The sequence below is a fragment of the Balaenoptera acutorostrata genome, chromosome 2 (genome assembly GCF_949987535.1).
Source record: "Balaenoptera acutorostrata chromosome 2, mBalAcu1.1, whole genome shotgun sequence".
Lineage (NCBI taxonomy): Eukaryota > Metazoa > Chordata > Mammalia > Artiodactyla > Balaenopteridae > Balaenoptera > Balaenoptera acutorostrata.
In genome coordinates, this window is record NC_080065.1 from 162485539 (window position 1) to 162504552 (window position 19014).

Genomic DNA, 19014 nt, shown 5'->3' on the forward strand with positions numbered 1-19014 from the left:
AAACACTTTAAACAGGACCTGGCACATAGTAAACATTCAGTCAGTGTTAGCTGCTATGCTATTATTATTTTCATTAACAACATATTCCTTCTTGCAAGAGCTAGAAGACTCTTACAGGTAGGGACCCCTCCCTCCCCCCCTCCTGCCCTCTCTGTCTCTTTTTTTAACTTCTTTGTATCCCCTAAAAAATTTGACACGGTGTTTTGCATCATGTGCCTTCATTTAATATTTGTTGATGTGGCAAGAGTCTTTAGTTTTTGGTATATAAATAGTTTTATGTAAATAGATGCTTCTCAAGTACAGTTATCAGAATGGTTCTCTTAATTTAGAAGATTTCCTCTTAAAACTTTGTTTTTATTGTTGTATACATCTTTATTCTCACTGGGGAAAGGGTTTACCAAACAAATACCAAATTAGTGGATTCTGGGTTCTTTATGGTTAAGACAATTCATAGTCTTGAACATAATCTTGTAAACAGCCTCTAGAAAGGTGTAATTACATATTCACATTTCCCACAAGTTTCTTTGTACATGTTATTTCCTGATCCCTGTTGGAACCTAAAAACACACGAGTGTACCTGTGTTCACAATTATTTTGCTTGCCTTTTGATGGCACAGGGAAGTGTACTGGTTTTAACTGGCAATAGATCTATTTTAAGTTGTGTTAACCTCCAGCCATTCTGCTAAGAAGCAAGAGACTGAGATTCTGGTGGCCCAGTGGGGTCAGGTGGATGTTATGTTGAAATTGCAGATGCAATAGCTGAGATGCTGAGAGTGTGGCATGAGCTTGAGAGGATCATGAAGACCTAGACTGGTCTTTGGGGGAAATGGGAAAGGAGGTGATGGTGGACAATAAAAGAGCCCAGCTGTCTTCAAGGTGACGTAATATTCTTTTCTCTCTCCTCCTCCTCTCCCTCCTCCTTTCTCCCACTTTCTTCCCTCTGCTTCCTTCTCCCTTCTCTAACTTCTTCTTTTCCCTTTAGCAGTGGAGGAGCAGGGAGGAATTACTGGACTGCTGTAGGGTTAGAGTTTTGCTGGGTAGATATGGCAGAATTACTGGGATGCAAGTGAGTTGAGGGTGGAGGTGAAGGAGTAGTTGGGATGATGAGTCCAGGAATGTAGCCTGGATAGGAAGGAAGAGAACTCAGAATGGATGGACAGGTTGGGAGAAAATGTAGAAGTTAGGGAGGTGGAGGACTCTGTGAGATACCAGAGCAGCAGTTAATGTGAGTGACGGTGTGTCAGGCCTGGGAGGAGAGGCCTGGGTGATGTGGTCTTGTAAACTGGATAGCTAAAATGGACCGGAGGATGAGGGCGTTGGCTTTACGGATGTCAAGGAATTCGGACATTGAAATCCTGGGATTATGGCAAGAGTGGCATTTGAAGGAGAGATCTATTGTCAGCCGGGTGCTGAAGACTTCTTCAGCGGGCGGGAGTGACGGGGAAGCCCCTAGATGGCAGCCGTGCGGAGGGAGAGTGAAGAGGAGTGTGAGCTTTAAATGGGAGCAGCATGGAGGAACCTGGAGGATGCCCACACTTCTCCCTGCCACTCTGTGATGCTGGTGGATTAGTGAACTTCAATGGAGAGCGCTGGGGGAAATTATATCCTTCGGGAAAGCCTGGGTTTACTTAGAGCAGGGAGACAACTTTTGAAAAAAAGTTGAGCATTTGGGAAATTTAACAAGGAAAAGAGGATTTCAGTGGACTCAGTGGGGTTGGTTGATTAATGATGGGAGACCCAGGGCTGGGGAAGTATAGAGTAGTAAGATGATAAAGAATTTATTTATTTAGTTATTATACGTTCTAGGAGTAAGAAACCTCCTTGGAAAGGGCTGTCCTCAAATAAACCCAGCCTGAGTACTGGTCGGTGCTACAACTAGTCCAACATATCAGGCGTTAATTTTCTGGCCTCATCCCAGAAAGTAGCCTGGCAGGTTCTTTTTCTGCCTCATGGCTTTCAGAGCTGCAGTTATGGTCCCCTTTTAGGTGCAGATTTTATGGTGCATGATTTGATAGTGAGTGTCTGATTTGGTCAAGAGCTGCCTCTCTGTCTGTGTTGGGATTTTCAGATAGTGCATTTGAAGCCGTTTATTTGTTTATTCTTCATGGGCCGGGATAGCTTTAAACGAGTAAATCAAAATCCTGGTTTAGGTTTAGAGTGTCTCTGTGTTAATTTAATATGTTTAATTTTGAACCAAATGTAAGTTTCATTTGAATAGATTTGTAAAAGAAAATTTTCGTTGTGTTATTTTTAAACGTAATGCAATGCAAGTCAGAGGAGTACAGCCCTCGCCTCTCCCCCGAACCTAAAAATAGCTAGCTGTAAGTGTCTCATGATAAATCCTTTAACTCTTATGGGCATACTCTCAGATAACAAGGAAAGTCAGTCAAGACAGGCTTGAGGTAAAGTGAAAAGAGGAAGTCAGTCTCAAAATTTCTTCCTAAAGGAATGTTTTCTCTAAAATTCCAAATAAAATAAAGCTATACTGAATTTATGCTCTTTAAGGTCTTTACTTCTTAGGTGAATAAGCATATGCAACTATAGATGTAAAAGTATCTATTCTTTGTAGGAGTTTTTCTGTAATTGATGACATCTAAGGTAATCTGGGGATAAACTAGATACTGTGACAGACAAAACCAAGAAAATGAGTATAGACGGATGTTGTACTAGGAGGTGATATTCGTGGTGATGCTGATTTACAAGGACAGTGCCGTTTCTTTTCAGAACTCATTATGAGATATTTGAAATGCATGGTGAAGTATAGCGAATAAGTAAGATTACTAATGCAGTAAGTAGCCTCCTCTTATCTGCAGGGGATAGGTTCCCCGACCCTCAGTGCATGCCTGAAACCACAGATGGTACCAAAACCTATATATACTATGTTTTTTCCTATACATACCTATGATTAATTTTATAAATTAGGCACAATGTGTAAGGGATTAGCAACAGTAATTAATAGTAAAATAGAACAGTTATAACAGCATGCTGTAATGGAAGTTATGTGAATAGGTCTCATTCTCTCTCTCTCTCTCAGTATCTTACTGCACAAATCTAATGCCTTCTTCATCTAAACTAAGCACTTGTCAGGCACTGTAGCCGTAACTTTTGCAGTTTGAGGTGCAACAGCAAAACTGGCACGAATTTCTTTTTCCTTCATCCCAATTTCACTGCTGGAAGATTCGTTCTGACTGTAGATCTTAGCAACCTCAGCATATGATTTTTTCTCTTAGTGAGAACTTCCACCTCTTCACTTAAAAGAAACACCTTACGGCTTCTCTTTGTCAAATCTGAATTGCCAGCATACTACTCTTGTGCTTTGGGGACGGTATTAAATAAAATACTGTCACGTAAAAATGGTCACTTGAACACAAGCACTGTGATGCCAGGACTGTCCATCTGATAACCGAGATGGCTGCTGTGAGTGCCTAACGGGCGCGGGTACACTGGACAAAGGGATGGTTCACGTTCCGGTGGGACAGAATGGGATGGTGTGAGAGTTCATCATGTTGATTGGAACAGCGGTGCACAGTTTAAAACTTCTGAATTGTTTTCTTCTGGAATTTTCCATTTGATATTTTCTGACCACAGTTGACCTCAGGTAACTGAAACCACAGAAAGCAGAACCACGGAAAGTAAAACTGTGGAAAAGGCGGGACCACTGTGTGATAAAGTGTAACTGTTAACGTAATTATTCATCCCTTTGTTTTTCTGCAGTGGGACGTTATCAGATCTTTATTATTGTAGATAAGGGTTATACGCATTATTGTGTAAATCTTTGAAACCTTCTTACTCTTTTCCCCACTCCTTTGGGGGCAGAAATAAGCCTTTTAGGGGGGTCAAGTAAAACGATAAAATATTATAGCTAGAAAAGGTTTTACTGTTAATATTACAGATGTTTTCACTAGAAGTTTGTTGACCATAAAGTACTTAGAAACTTTAACTAGTTTTCCATTGCTTCTACTTCTTTCGTTAATACTCTCAATTTTAATCAAAAGGGTGCGGAGGAAAGGATAGAGGAAAAATCATACTGTAGATCTCAGCCCTCCTCCTCTCCACCATATGGCCATGAAGGATATATTTTAGAAGCAAGGCACCAGTTGCAATATTTCTACATATTTGTTTATCTTATTAAATTTCACATCTGTAAAGACAGACTTGTGCAACCTCTCTTGACTTTTTGCGAATACTTTAATGTCTAAATCTTCCTTTGTCCTCAGGATTCAAAAATTTCCTCTATGGAGCGTGGGCTCCGAGACTTGGAAGAGGAGATTCAGATGCTGAAATCGAACGGGGCTTTGAGTACTGAAGAACGAGAGGAAGAAATGAGGCAAATGGAGGTCTATCGGAGCCATTCTAAATTTATGAAAAACAAGGTCATGGTGTGTGATACCGTAATTTTTAAATGGGGTTTGAAAAATTGATGCATGTTCCTACTTCTTTAGTGATGATGGACCTCACGCTGTTTTATCAGGCTTCAGGGAAGAATACTTGTACCGTAATTCTTTCAGATAGAACTTTCCCAGAACTAAAGTCAGAATTACTGATGTTGTATAGTTATTTCAGATTTCACTTCAAAGAAAATTACTTGTATGAGGCTAAGTGTGTATTATCACAGTTTAACATTTCATGTCTACCAGTACTTCTGAGGCGATTAGTAGGATTACATCCAGATGAGTTTTTCTCACTCTATGAAACATCGCGTTCTCTATGTCTTGTGAACAAATTTAGAAGTCAAATTCAGCCTAAGAGACTGAATCCACCTCTCCTTTTTTTTCCTGAAATGGCTTAAATAAAATCGTGTTTTCCCTTCAAACACAGTTCCCTAAAGGAAAGCCCTTTGCGCTCTCCCTTGGAGAAGACCCATGTGTATCAGGTTTATTGTTTCCCACGTGCACTTGGGGTGTATGTATAGTAGGATAGGCATCGCTGAGACATATCAGTCTGTATTATAACCTCAGTCACAGTATTCCTTCTTTAGAGCCAAAGGCATTTATTTTGATCCTATAAACTATTTTAGGCAAATTGGAGGACTTAGTTTATTACAGTTATCAGTTTATCAGGTCTGTGGTGTTTTAAAGATCATAATTTCAATTATAAAATATTAGCTAGAAAATAAGTGTTCCTCCCCCTCCCCCTGCCCCCTATATCCCAATTGTGTTAGTTCCCTAATTTCTCAGAAGTGAAAACTGTTCCTTTAATGATACAGTTTCTGGCTTCTTTCTGTGATACCCATACCTGCATATAAGTCAGTAGAATATTCCTCTGTTATTTTAAGACTCTGTTATCAATGACTACGGCCAATTTCATGTAACTTTTAGAACTTAAAAATTCACATATCCAACTTTCTGTTAGTTTTGATTTATCATTCTAACTTGAGAACAAAATAAAATCTCATCTCTGCTTCCCATTTGCTGATTAGCACATTTCAGTCCATTACCCTGTGAAAATAGTGAGCCCATCTAGGGTCCTTTGAAGAGGAAATTAGGGGAACAGATTTGATTGTGTTATATGAGTTATTGTTATTTCCAGTTACTGCTCTGGCTCAAAAGCAGATAATAAGAAGACCTAAGTTGACACATGAGTGAAAAAGAATAACAATGTCGTGGCAGGTAGAGCAACTGAAGGAGGAGCTAAATTCGAAAGAGGCTCAAGGGGAGGAGCTGAAAAAGAGAGCGGCTGGTCTTCAGGCAGAGGTCTTTGCCGAAAGATTTACCCTTTGCGTGCAGTGATCCCACAGTGGGACCCTGCTGCTCTGGCTCTGGGTGCTCACACTTTCACTCTGTGGTCGGCAGCTTGGCCCGGGACTAGCACTGACCAGCCTGCTCTGCTCTTTAACTGACTCCTGTTCACCGGTTTGACCCACGTGCCACCCTGTGTGCAGCGAGCCCTCATGTGCTCTGGAAGCCCTGTCCCTGGTTTTTTATTGTTGCTTTGTCACTGTGTGGATGGTGCTTCAAAGCTGTTTTTTCTCGACTCCTTTCCTGTTAACCAGAAACTTGTTGATTTATGTGAATGGTCTCTTTCTCTTCTTAGGTACAAAGAATGTGCAGATGTTCTAGGTCCATCACCCAGGGTTTATTTGAATCTGATTTCTTGAGTGAAGTGCTTTACCTTCATATGTAGACATCATCTTTAAGTCCCCGATAGGTGATTTTGCAACAAATTTTACTTTCTTTGGAACAGATGTATAGAAGTGATTAGCTTATTTAGTTATCTGGTCAGTTAGAGGTAGCATGAAACTTAGTCTCTAAATCTATTCAGTAGCTCAATCATCTGTCTAGAGAACTTGAAATTCCATTTCAACCTGTGATAAAATGATTATAATAAAATAGCTGACACTTGAGTACTTATTACAAGCATTTTATAACCTACTAAAGTAGGTATATTCTCAACCCAATTTATGGATAAGGAAGCTGAGGTAACACAGTGGTGCTCAGGAAGCACAGTTAGTAAGAGGCAGAGTTTGATTTTTACACAAGCCATTTGGTTCCAGAACCTGTGCTGGTAAGCTCTGCACTCCACTGCCGTATACTAGGCTGTGCACACATTTGTCTCACAAGTGTCAGGAAAAAAACTGCTTCTGAAAATTACGGTAGGATAAGACTGGAATGCAGCATTAAAAGAAAAAAAAAAAAAACCACTTGTGCTAATTTAGTGTGTTTGCTATTTATGGACCACTTTATAGTATAGATAGAAAAGTGAGATATTTTGTCTAAAAGGGTCCAATTTGGTTTGTTGTAACCATGTATTGTCTAGAGGAGAAGTTGATCTATAACTTTTTTTTCCTCAGCTAGTATTATTAATTTCTTTTTGTGTCGAACAGCAGGCTAAACATTCTCTACATTTTTTTGGTTTAATCTGTACGCAGTACAGTGGCACTGGTTTGCTTTCTCCATCTTACTGATTAGGAAACCAAGGCTTAGAGAGGTAGTTACCCAAGAAGACACACTCGTTCGTTCTCACATGGGATTGACTGCAAAAGCCTTATGCTCCTAACTTTTAAGGAAAATTTGTGCTTCTAAACTCTTCTATTTAGGATATTTTCTTCTTTTTCTCAGTCTTTATGGTCAGTATAGCATTATTTGAGGATTATTTAGTAATGCAGATGATGAGGAAACTGAGATTTTATATTTATTTTTGATCACATGGTCTAGAGGTAGCTGGAAATTTGAGTAATCTTTAAGCCATAGTTCTTTAGCTGATGAGGTGAGAACATTTTGAACGTTTCTCCTGACTATTCATTCATACCACCAGTGCGTTTTTAGTGCATTCTGTTTGTTAGGGGTGGGATGTTGGTAAAGGGATGTCATGAAAGATGCTACACCATTACAGTATGTGGCAGCTCCTGGGTACGTATCTGTGTTACAGGATGGAAGTAGCTGCTGTTTACAGCTATCTTCCAGTGATGTCCTTAGCAGCTGCGAGTATTTTGCATACAGTGAGCACACAGAAATGTTTGTTGAATGAATGAATATTCTATTTGTAAGTAGAGATTTCATGCATATGAGAAAAATGCTTGTCTTCCTGATGAAACAGAACAGTAAATTATAAGTTTATTTTTAGTCCTCCTTAAAAGTAATTTTAATTACAGTAAAATTTATTTCATACTTTCTCATGGGAAATTGTTCTCAAAAACTTTGTCCCTTATGCCTAAGATTATTTCAGTCAAAATACTTTAGATACATTCAACTTTTTAAAAAGTATTTTTTGTTTCATCAGTGGTACTGAGATTACTGACTTCTTGTGAAATTTATACTTCCAAGAGTCTATATTTGAGTGCATAGCTACCTTGCTTAGGCAGTAGATACAATGTAAAAACAGATATGATTTCTGTTAATTTGGCTTACATTTAGAATAAAAGAGTAAACATTCTTAGAAACACGGTAGAAATGTAAAGGAGATGTTTGATGTTAAATGTTTTCTAAGTTAAGATGAGAAAAATTTCTGGGGGAGTGAGTGGCACCTGTTGATGTATGGATTACTCTGTCAGAGTAATTCAAATTTGATTACACATGTAGATTCTTAGAGAATGAGATTTTATGCGTTCTTTATTTAGGTTATATACTTTTATCCATTTAGTTGATATGACATGTTGTACGTAATTATAACTTTGTAGGTGGAATCTTTCTTTTAGGTCAGTACCCCTACCTAACTCCTCAAAATTGTATAATTTTTAGAAAGCACTTGTTTATAATGCCTTATAACACTAAAGTGGCTTTTTAAGAAGGACTTTATGTACACTTTCATTTGAGAATGAAAAAAAAAAAACAATGAAAAAATAAATGTGCAGCTTTTGAGTTTAAATAGCAATAGTAGGAAGTTTCTTTTTTCTTTCTGTATTCCATCTACACTAATCCTGCTGTATGATTTGAAGTTTCTTATGACTTAATAAGATGAAAATTGCTTTAGTCGTGTTCAGATGCTTACTGCTGTCTCATAGTCATCTAAGTGAATTGGGATTTTTCTTCTTCCATTCCTTTTCCAATGGATTTCAAAAGTTTAGGGGAGACAATAAATGAAAACTGGAAATTTTGCTATTAGTTGAATAAGCTTTGTTTTTTTGTGTGTGTGTGTGGGGGGGGTCAGCTAAGATTAGATGGTGCAAAAAGATGAATTGTGTCCTGTCATAAAGTTAATGCTGTATATCTTGACGTGGATCTGTCAAAGATCCAGATCAGAGGTGGTGGTTTTATTTCTTTCTTCCTTACACTGCTTTTTCTTCTTCTCTAGATTGGTCAGGTGAAGCAGGAGCTGTCCAGAAAGGACACAGAACTACTAGCCCTACAGACAAAGCTAGAAACACTCACCAACCAGTTCTCAGACAGCAAGCAACACACTGAAGTGCTGAAGGAGTCCTTGACTGCTAAGGAGCCTCGAGGGCTGCCATCCTGCAGAACGAGGTAAAAGGAGGTGTGGGATTTGCACGGAGCCCATTCCTTGGCACCTATTCTTGTGTGTTACCTGTGCACTTCTTGTTGTGTTGAGATACGGGAGCTATGAATAATGTTAGGATGGATTCTTTAGCGATGTGGTCAGTTATAGTACTAAACTATAACCATCTTGTTTCTATTGTTCTTGTATCTAACAAATTAAACCGGTGCAGTTAATATATGTTTCTGATACTTCAGACTTTGACTAAGTCTGTGCTTCTAAGTAGACTTTAAACGAATGTTACGAAATGAAACGATAGTTGTAAAAGCATTTGTTTTCACCCGTGGTAAATCTTTCAGTCATGAATGGGAGTGAGCTTGGTCAGCCTGTGTTGGGTTATTAAGTGTCCTTAATTTTTGGTATTATGAATAGCTTTAAGTAGGCAAACTGTGGAATCTAGAAATGTTTGAGATAAATCTTGTTTTGAACTGCAGATGATTAGACACGTGCCTTCATGTCCTGTTTGAAAATAAAGTTAGCATTTTTAGAAATATCAGAAGATTATCTAGTCTGCCAGCCTTGATTAGAGGTAGGAACACACTAAATAATTCCAGGCAGATGAGAATCTATCATATTTGCAATGAGAAGGAATTGATGATGCTATTTGGATTTACTGTCTTAAGGAAAATATTTTCTAAAGATCTCAATGAAATAGAGAATTTAGGTGGGAATAGGTAAGCAGTTCTGCTGTATAGAAGAAAAATAAAGTGTATAGTATGGATTAATTTTTTCTTTTCTTTTAAAGAACAAGATAATAGATAAATAAAGGCATAGTGTAATGAAGAAAGGAATGGGTAGTAAAAAGAAGGCATAAAAACATCTTAGACCCAGAAGTTCAGAATCTTCAAGCGAGGGGGAATGGGAAAATGACCAAAATGTTTCATGTAGTATTTTATTTTTTTACAGTTAGGGATTTTGTTGAAAATGAGAGATTTGGATGATGTATTTATAATTTTCCTTACAACTTATACTTTTTCTATTTTGATCACGTTTCTTTTCATCATGATACCTCAGAGGGATATTTTGGGGTAAATAAGGCTCTGGCTCTGGAGTCACAGTTACTGAGTGTGAACTTCAGTTTTACCACTTGCTACCAGGTGCAGGGTCCCTGGGCACATTACTTAAGTTCATTGTGCCTCGTTTTACACCTGTAAGATGAAGAGGAGTTCCTGCCTCATTAGGTTGTTAGCATTAAACTAATTTATTCACTCCTAGTGCCTGGCACATAGTAAGGTCTTTGTCTGTCAGTTTTTGGCATCCTTCTAATTCTTGTAATACTATCAGCTAATATATGTAAACTGTTAAAACGGTAAGAGAACATTGTTGCTTTTCTTTTCATTGGCATAAATTTTATATAGAAGGTCTGCTATTTAACATTTTTATCAAGCTAAATTAAGGTTTATTCAGGGAATTGCAAATACAGAATTATCTGGAAAATGTTACCTGCAAATTTATTAATTTGTGGCTTTATTAGAGATTTTCACATCAGTGCCTGGCATGAATGCAGTACTACAAAAGGGTCAGAAGAGGGCGCCAGTGTTTTGGAGCTGAGCCTGTTGCCAAGTGCTGCTGTGATAGTTTTGGATGGAGGTGGCAGGTGTGGGAACCAGGGAACCAGGCAGTTGGTTAATGATAATGCAAACACTTAAAAGCTTGTCACAGTCTAATAGATGACTTCTTCCCCTTGGCAACCCATCCTTCTCTTTGTACCCCCCTCTGAAATAGTGTTCTTATTAGCTAGGTCTCACACAGATGGGCTTGTGATTGGTTTCTTGTACCATAGAGAGCAAAGACTGTATTTGTGATCATTCTTGGATGGTTTTTATATTTGTTTTTAGGACTAACTGAGTTTCAGCAATTACCCCTGTAAGTTATTAGGACAACTGCTCAAATATAAGGGTCTCATTCTAAAAGATAACAGTAGAAAAGCTAACTTCCTTTTGAATTTGGGGTGATTATATGAATGTTATATGCCTGTTTATCAGGATTTGCTATTTTTTCTTAAATTACTCTGGTGACACTTGACAAGGCTCACTCTTTCCAAAGCAGCTTTCTCCTGTTGGATCCCATAAAAGACAGTTTGAACCAGCTCTTTGAAAGTTCTCACCTATTTCTGTAATTGCTATCTTTCTGTTCCTATAATTGCTCTTTTTTAAAAAAATAATTTTATTTATTTATTTTTGGCTGCATTAGGTCTTCGTTGCTGCGCGCAGGCTTTCTCTAGTTGCGGCGAGCAAGGGCTACTCTTTGTTGTGGTGCACAGGCTTCTCATTGCGGTGGCTTCTCTTGTTGCAGAGCACAAGCTCTAGGCTTGCAGGTTTCAGTAGTTGTGGTACGCGGGCTCATTAGTTGTGGCTCGCAGGCTCTAGAGCACAGGCTCAGTAGTTGTGGCGCGCGGGCTTAGTTGCTCCGCGGCATGTGGGATCTTCCCAGACCAGGGCTCGATCCTGTGCCTCCTGCATTGGCAGGAGGATTCTTAACCACTGCGCCACCAGGGAGGCCCCCTATAATTGCTCTTTATCGATCTCATCCTCCTCTCTGAAGCTACCCTAGACTTTCATCCAGCTCTCAAATCACAAAATTAAGCACATATGAAAAAGAACATGGATTCAGGAGTTTTTTGGTTTTTGTTTTTTTAATTTTAAAATTCTTGAAGGAAAAACGGGATGTGGGAAAAGACCTGGTGTTTTTCCTGTTCAGGGTCCATGGAATGAGGTCCTTTTGTGTTGGGCAGTGTATAGTATCTATGGAATTGCTCCAGTTTTATGAACATCTCCTTTAATCGGTTGACCTTCACAGAGGTGGTCTGGATTTAGTAGCACTGTGGTCAAAGCATGGGCTTTGGAGTCAGACCTAGGCTTGAAATAGCCTTCTACATTTATTAGTTATGTGACCTTGGATGAGTTATTTTACCTCTGTAATCCTCCATTTTCTCATCTGTCACTGAGAATAATAATAATACCAACTTCCTAAGGTTAGAATAGATGTTTAATGTGGCTAGAATAGATTTTTTAAATTATGAAGTTCTCATCTGAATTTGGAGGTGAATATTAAATATCAGTGGGTTTAAAATATCACCACTGGTTTTTTTAGATGATAACTTTGTAGCCCTCTCCCCACCTTTGTACAGATAAACTGTGCAGTGTTGAATGACACATCTCTGCCTGTGGCCTTTTGCAAGTTTCTCTGAGCTCTTCAACCTTTTGTTGGGATGTCAGACAGAACTCAGTGCAGTTGAAATAGCCTTTTAAAAAGGTCTGCTTGTGTACACACTCAGCCTCATGACCCAATGCCCTTCAGTCATCCTCCTTTCTAGATGGGAACAGTGGGAGATGTGGTGATAGGAAATTATACTTAGTGATCTTCGGCAAGTCACTTAGTTTCGGCTTTGATTTCCTCAGCTTTAAAATTAGGAGTAGTTTCGATTATTTACCTTTTTAAAAGTTTATGGGGACTTCCCTGGTGGCGAAGTGGTTAAGAATCCGCCTGCCAAAGCAGGGGACACGGGTTCGAGCCCTGGTCCAGGAAGATCCCACATGCCGCAGAGCAACTAAGCCCGTGCGCCACAACTACTGAGCCTGCGCTCTAGAGCCCGTGAGCCACAGCTACTGAGCCCATGTGCCACAACTACTGAAGCCCACGCGCCTAGAGCCCGTGCTCCGCAACAAGAGAATCCACCGCAATGAGAAGCCCGCGTACCGCAACTAAGAGTAGCCCCCGCTCGCCGCAACTAAAAAAAAGCCCACGCTCAACAACAAAGACCCAACACAGCCAAATAAATAAATACATAAATTTAAAAAAAAAATTTATGAAATACAGGAAAAATGCAGAAAATAATATAGTAGACAGTACTCAGATTTAACTTACATTTATGTGTGACCACATTAGGTGATCTTTAATGGTCCTTTAAAAGAAAAGATTAAAACAAAAAAAGCTCATTCTAAACTAAATATTCAGTGAAAGCAGAAACTTTTGTTAGAATCTCAGGTTTTTAGAACTGGTTGGGGCTAGGAATAGGCTAGGAATAAATATTAGGAAGCTGTCATTATGGGGGTAGTGGCTAAAGCCTTAGGGATGAATTGGTTTCTCCAGAGGAAGGTTGTATCGAGTGAGATGTAAAGAGGGGGAAATGACAGAGGATCCAGTGAAGAAAACTGAAAAGGTGTGGTCAGAGAGTTAGAAAGGCAGTGAGTCATATAATTGCAAAAGAGGAATTATAGGAAACATGCCATTGTCACTGGCATGCAGTTACTAGTGCTAATGTGCTCTTAGGTAGATCTGTTTATTGATGTAAAACAAAAGAAGGTTAAGATGGGTTGAGATAATTAATACTTTTGTGGTCAGAAATAAAAGGCCAAAACAGCAAGATAGCCATTTTTCTGTTCATGTCCTTTGGTAGAGAAAGTCTTGTGGAGGAAAAACCTTCTGATTTTGTTGAAGTTGGCATAACCTGTTTGCCACAGACCTTGATGCTTGGCAAGCTGGTTAGATGCTGTTCCTCCAGCTCAGTTGATGTGAGTAAAAAAGGTCTTATTCCTCCTGCCAAGAATGGTGTTAGGGTGATGACTGTGTGTCCTGCTAGTCTGTGAGGGGTTTTCCTGAATATGTTTTTTGTGGTTTGCAAAATACGGACCTCACGCAAAATTATACTCTGAATTTAGTTCACACCAAACCAAAAGATCAGTGTAGAATTCAGAACAATTAATCTAGTAGTAGCAAAGTGGTTTTTGTGGTTATTTTTATCTCAGCTCTCCAGACTAGCCCATTTAAATTCTGCATTGCATGAAAAAGCAGATCAAGAAAAAGTGTACACAGGTGATTTGAATTGAAAAGATCACTTAGTAATTAGACTGTGGGCTTGGGTAGTTTCTGTGGCTAATATTTGTGATATGAAATATTTTTAATATGAAAACCTGCATTTCCCACTGCAGTAACACCAAAGGTTTGTATGTTTATAACAGGAGTTTTCATTCTTTACCTTTTTCAGTCACCAATTCTTGTGGGTCTCATACCTGACGTTCCCTCAAATCGGCATGCGGGTATTTATGAGTGGTTAGTGCAGGCCCATTTCCAGGTCACTTAGCAGAGTCAGGGATCTAACGTAAAAGTGCAGCTGGGGCATCTGGGTACTTTTGGTAAAGAAGCAGCAATATGAGGCCTCACAGTTACTATCCTGAGACATTGGTCCCATCAGAATGAGAAACACTTAGAAGTGATGAGGGACGTTTTCCTGCTGTATTCTGATTCCTGACCCACAGATGGAAAGCCTTTCATTTTTCTGAAATTAATGCTGAGAAGAACTGAGAGACAAGGCAGTTAAAGCTTATCTACAGGTTTAAATGTCTGGGCTTTTGACTTCTGCAATAAGAATTTAATAGTGTATTTCAAGGGTATTGGGTAAAATGTTTTTAAGGTGAGTTGCTTTGTTCTTTTGCTTGTGGTTATTGGGATATATAGAATACATATTAGAAGTGGAATATATAGTATACAGAATACAAACTAGAATGTAGGAATGAGGTAGAAATGACTTGGCATGAGATTTATTTATTTTTAGATTTCTGGCATGTGTACTTTCTAAGACTTTGACCTCTTTAACTGTGCAGCGGGTCAGAGGGTTCAAGGAGCTCCCTCTTGACTCGCCCTGGCTGATGGATGCCCTGCAGTGGGTTCACTAATAGGAGCCACATCTGATGCTGTCAGATGGGACTAGTAGCCACGTAGGCCGGCTGGAGCTGAGCCTCAACAAACGCCAGGTGGATCAGGGTCAGTGAGTTCTTCTGGCATCTCGACAGCCTGGTCGTTGAATTTCCTATTCACAAGAATCTTCGCTCTGTGGTGGCAGTTCTTTTCTCCCTATTGAATAAATATTCAGTCTGTTCTGACATTTCCCTTCTGGACCTTTTTTCCTTCTTTGCATAGTGGAGTGTTTCTGATTTTAATAGGTAGATGAAGGAAAACTGGGGGTAACTTAAGGAATTTTGTCACCTTGCACTTTAGAAAGGACCATTGGAGAACTCAGTGGTGATCACGTATTCCATCTTTGTTCTGCATTGGATTTTAGTTCTTGCTCTGAGCTCTCTAGTGCTGAATTCAGGCACCAAAACTGGAAATTTGTAATGTAACATCTTTTGGATTCGCTGGGCTTGGCTTATTGTAGTTCTACTGTTTGTCAGTAAAACACTTTTTTTTTTTTTTTGGTCACTGCTGAGTAATCTTTTCTTTTTCCTCATCTTTGAGGAAAAATTTAAGTAGATTGGCTATGTTTACACATGTCAAGTTTCCATTTCATATACTATTCATGGGAAGAACTCATTTAGATCTTCTTCAGTTGCTTTCATTAGCCGTTTGTAATTTTCAGCATACAGAGCCTATACATGTTTTGTTAGATTTAGACCTAGGTATTTAATTTTTTTGGAGTGATTGTAAATGGTCATACATTTTGAAACTTGAAGTTCAGTATTGCATCATATTTATTTTGACCAGTTCACAAAATATCAACATTTTCAAAAGCTAGTGTAGGGACTTCCCTGGTGGCACAGTGGTTAAGAATCCGCCTGCCAATACAGGGGACACGGGTTCGATCCCTGGTCCAGGAAGATCCCACATGCCGTGGAGCAACAAAGTCTGTGCGCCACAACTGCTGAGCCTGCGCTCTAGAGCTCACGAGCCACAGCTACTGAGCCTGCGTGCCAAAACTGCTGAATCCCGTGTGCCTGGAGCCCACGCTCTGCCACAAGAGAAGCCACTACAATGAAAAGCCCACACACTGCGATGAAGAGTAGCCCCTGCTCGCTGTAACTAGAGAAAGCCCGTGCACATCAGCGAAGACCCAACACAGCCAAAAATAAAAATAAATAAAATAAAATAAATTTAAAAAAAAAGTTAGTATAAATATGCCTCTATTTTCCTTAGTAGTATGTGTACTAAGAACTATTTCAGGCACTTAAAATATAGGTAAAATACTAAAACATTTTAAGATGGTAAATGACGTGTAGGAGTTTTCAATTTTAACGTAGTTGGCTTTGCCAGTATTTCTTCTTTACGATGTATCCTTTCTGGGTCTTAAAAAAAAAAAAATCCTTCCATGCTGCCCTGTCTTAAAAGATACTTAAACAGTATCTTTCTTTCTAAAAGTTTTAAAGATTTGCTTTCTATATATAAAGCTTTAATTCATCTAGAATTCATTTTTGTGTATGATATGAGTCAGGGTTCTTCCCCCCTCCCCCAGTATGGGTAGCCAGTTGTCTAAAAACAGTTTATCAGATACTCTGTGCTTTCCTCACTGATTACAGTGTCACCTCTGTTTATATGTGTATGGGTCACTAAATGGTGTGAGTGTGTGTGTCTGGGCTTGCATTTCTGTGGCAAACGTCTGTTGGTTTATTCCTGTTCTAATACCATGCTTTCTAATTTTGCTTACTTAAAAAAATCAAATTTATTGCCATCAAATAAACTGCATATATTCAAAATGTACAGTTTGGTAAGTTTCGGCACATACACCTCTGAAACCAATGGCACGGTCAAGATAAAGAACACCTGTCCCCAAGGTTTTCTTGTACCTCTTTGTAACCCCTTTCTTCTGCCTCTCCCTGATATTCTTCTCTCCTCCCCACTTCCTCCCTCATATCCAGGCAACCCTCGGTCTGCTTTCTGTTACTGTAATTAGTTTGCATTTTCTAGAATTTTACATATATGAAATCTTACAGAATTAGTGGTTAAGAGCTTAGGATCTGAAGACAGACCATTTAATCTTAAATCCATGCTCCATCACTTCTTTTTAGCTTTGAGATCTTGGGTCTGCTTTCTTCTCAAAGTACCAGTTTTGCCGGTTACCATGGAAAATTGAAATTTTCCACAGGGAAAATACAAGGGAAGAAAATACGGTGCTTGAGAATAGAATTCTGAGGACTTTTGATATACTGTGTATGTGCTTGGCAAGCATATACATGACCATGTGCAGGAAGGTTCAGAAGTCTGAGGGTAGAATGGAGAAAACTGTTTAATACAGAAGTAAAGGTTTGTAAAAATAAACCTGACTGGAAAAAAAAAGATGATGTGAGGCTGTATTTGAAATGATTGCTCAGGCTGGGAGAAAAACAAATAAAACCAGAATGGAGGTGAATAACAAAAAGTTAGGGATGATAGGTCAGAGGTTATACTATGGACAAAGAGTAGATTTAGTAGGCGTAGAAGAAAGGAAAGAACCGTGTTTCAGAAATAAGATTTTCAGAGTTTGAAAGTTCTTAGGTGGACCTTTCCGGAATGTAATAAGGTTTACCCTGTATCATTAATTAAAGTAGAATAGAGGAAAATTCCAGGTGCAAGAGTGTTTATTGAGGGGGCAGTGGAACTTGTGCTGACGAATTATAAATGGGACCTGAAAAGACGGCTTCCCCTATTTCTGGCTTGGTGAGACTGGTGGCATTGAAGTGGTTGAGAGAAATAGAGTTTAGCAGAGTGGAATGTTGTTTATTTACATGTTTTTCCTCTCCAGCATGGTCCCACATAATTTGTAAGTACATGATGGCTTATCTATATCAGTCTCAAATGAGACTGGTCTCCTAGGAAATTTTCCACAATACTTATTGAGCAGTAAGTGCCACTAAACATACAGTACTGGTTCTCAGATACCTTATTCTTTTGATATAATATAGTTTCAATATGTTATTGATGTAATAATATAGTTGTGATATAAGGTAATAATAATATTTCCTGATGTTTTGGTATTCTCTCTGTGAGTCATTACCCATATTACCTATTTTTTAAAAAAATTAAGTTTCTCATTGCAGTGGCTTCTCGTTGCAGAGCACGGGCTCTAGGCACACAGGCTTCAGTAGTTGTGGCACACGGGCTCAGTAGCTGTGGCTTGCGGGCTCTAGAGCGCAGGCTCAGTGGTTGTGGCACACGGGCTTAGTTGCTCCGCGGCATGTGGGAATTTCCTGGACCAGAACTCGAACCCGTGTCCCCTGCATTGGCAGGCGGATTCTTAACCACTGCGCCACCAGGGAAGTCCGACCTAGTTTTTCTTTGTGGGTTATTCTACATTCAGACAGGGAAAATAATATAGGACAAGTTCAAGATTAAAGATGTTCTGTAGAAACATACTTGTTATCTTAGATGTGCACTGTCAGTGTGTAGCCACCAGCCACATGTGGCTATTGAGCACTTGAAACATGGCAAGTCCAAATTGAGATGTGACATAAGTGTCAATTACAATATGCATTGGGCTTTGAAGACCAAAGTACAAAACAGAAACGTAAAATAGCTTGTTAATAATTTTTTTATATAGACTACAGGTTTGAAATGACAATAATGTGTATATATATTAGATTAAATAAAATATATTCTTAAAATTAATTTTACCTGTTCCTTTATCACTGTTTAATGTGGCTGCTAGAAAATTAAAAATTTCAGAAGTGGCTTGCATGTGTGACTCATGTTCTATTTTTGTTGAACAGAAAGAAACCCACCTCCCTGTTTTTCTGTAATCAAATGTGTAACTATTTGCTGAATTATAAATCCTTAGTGGGAAAGCAAAAAAACAAAAGAATTTGGTGTGTGAGTATGTTTAATGAAATTTGCTGTGAATAGATTTTAAACTAAGTACAAAATGCCAATGGCATTCTTCATAGAACTAGAATAATTCTAAAGTTTGTATGGAAACACAAAAGACCCTAAATAGCCAAAACAGTCTTGAGAAAGAAGAACAAAGCTGGAGGTATCATGCTCCCTGATTTCAAACTATATTATAAAGCTACAGTATTCAAAACAGTGTGGTACTGGCACAAAAATGGATACATGGATCAATGGCACATAATAGAGAGCCCAGAAATGCATCTACATTTATATGGGCAATTAATCTATGACAAAGGGCCAAGAATATACAGTGGGGGAAAGACAGCTTCTTCAACAAACGGTGTTGGGAAAACTGGGCAGCTACATGAAAAATAATGAAACTGGACTGCTCTCTCACACCATGCACAAAAACAAGTTCAAAATGGATTAAAAGGACGTCCTTAGTGGCACAGTGGTTAAGAATCCTCCTGCCAATGCAGGGGACACAGGTTTGAGCCCTGGTCCAGG

The 19014-nt window shown here is 38.9% G+C and overlaps 1 protein-coding gene across 1 annotated transcript in view; it reads left to right on the forward strand.

Moving 5' to 3' along the window:
* Positions 1-19014, forward strand: part of LOC130707371 (ELKS/Rab6-interacting/CAST family member 1-like) — an 88546-nt gene that overhangs the window by 47368 nt on the left and 22164 nt on the right. Inside the window, 2 exon segments of the mRNA XM_057541603.1 lie at positions 4218-4379; positions 8731-8900. Of these exon segments, the coding sequence (XP_057397586.1) occupies positions 4218-4379; positions 8731-8900 (332 nt within the window).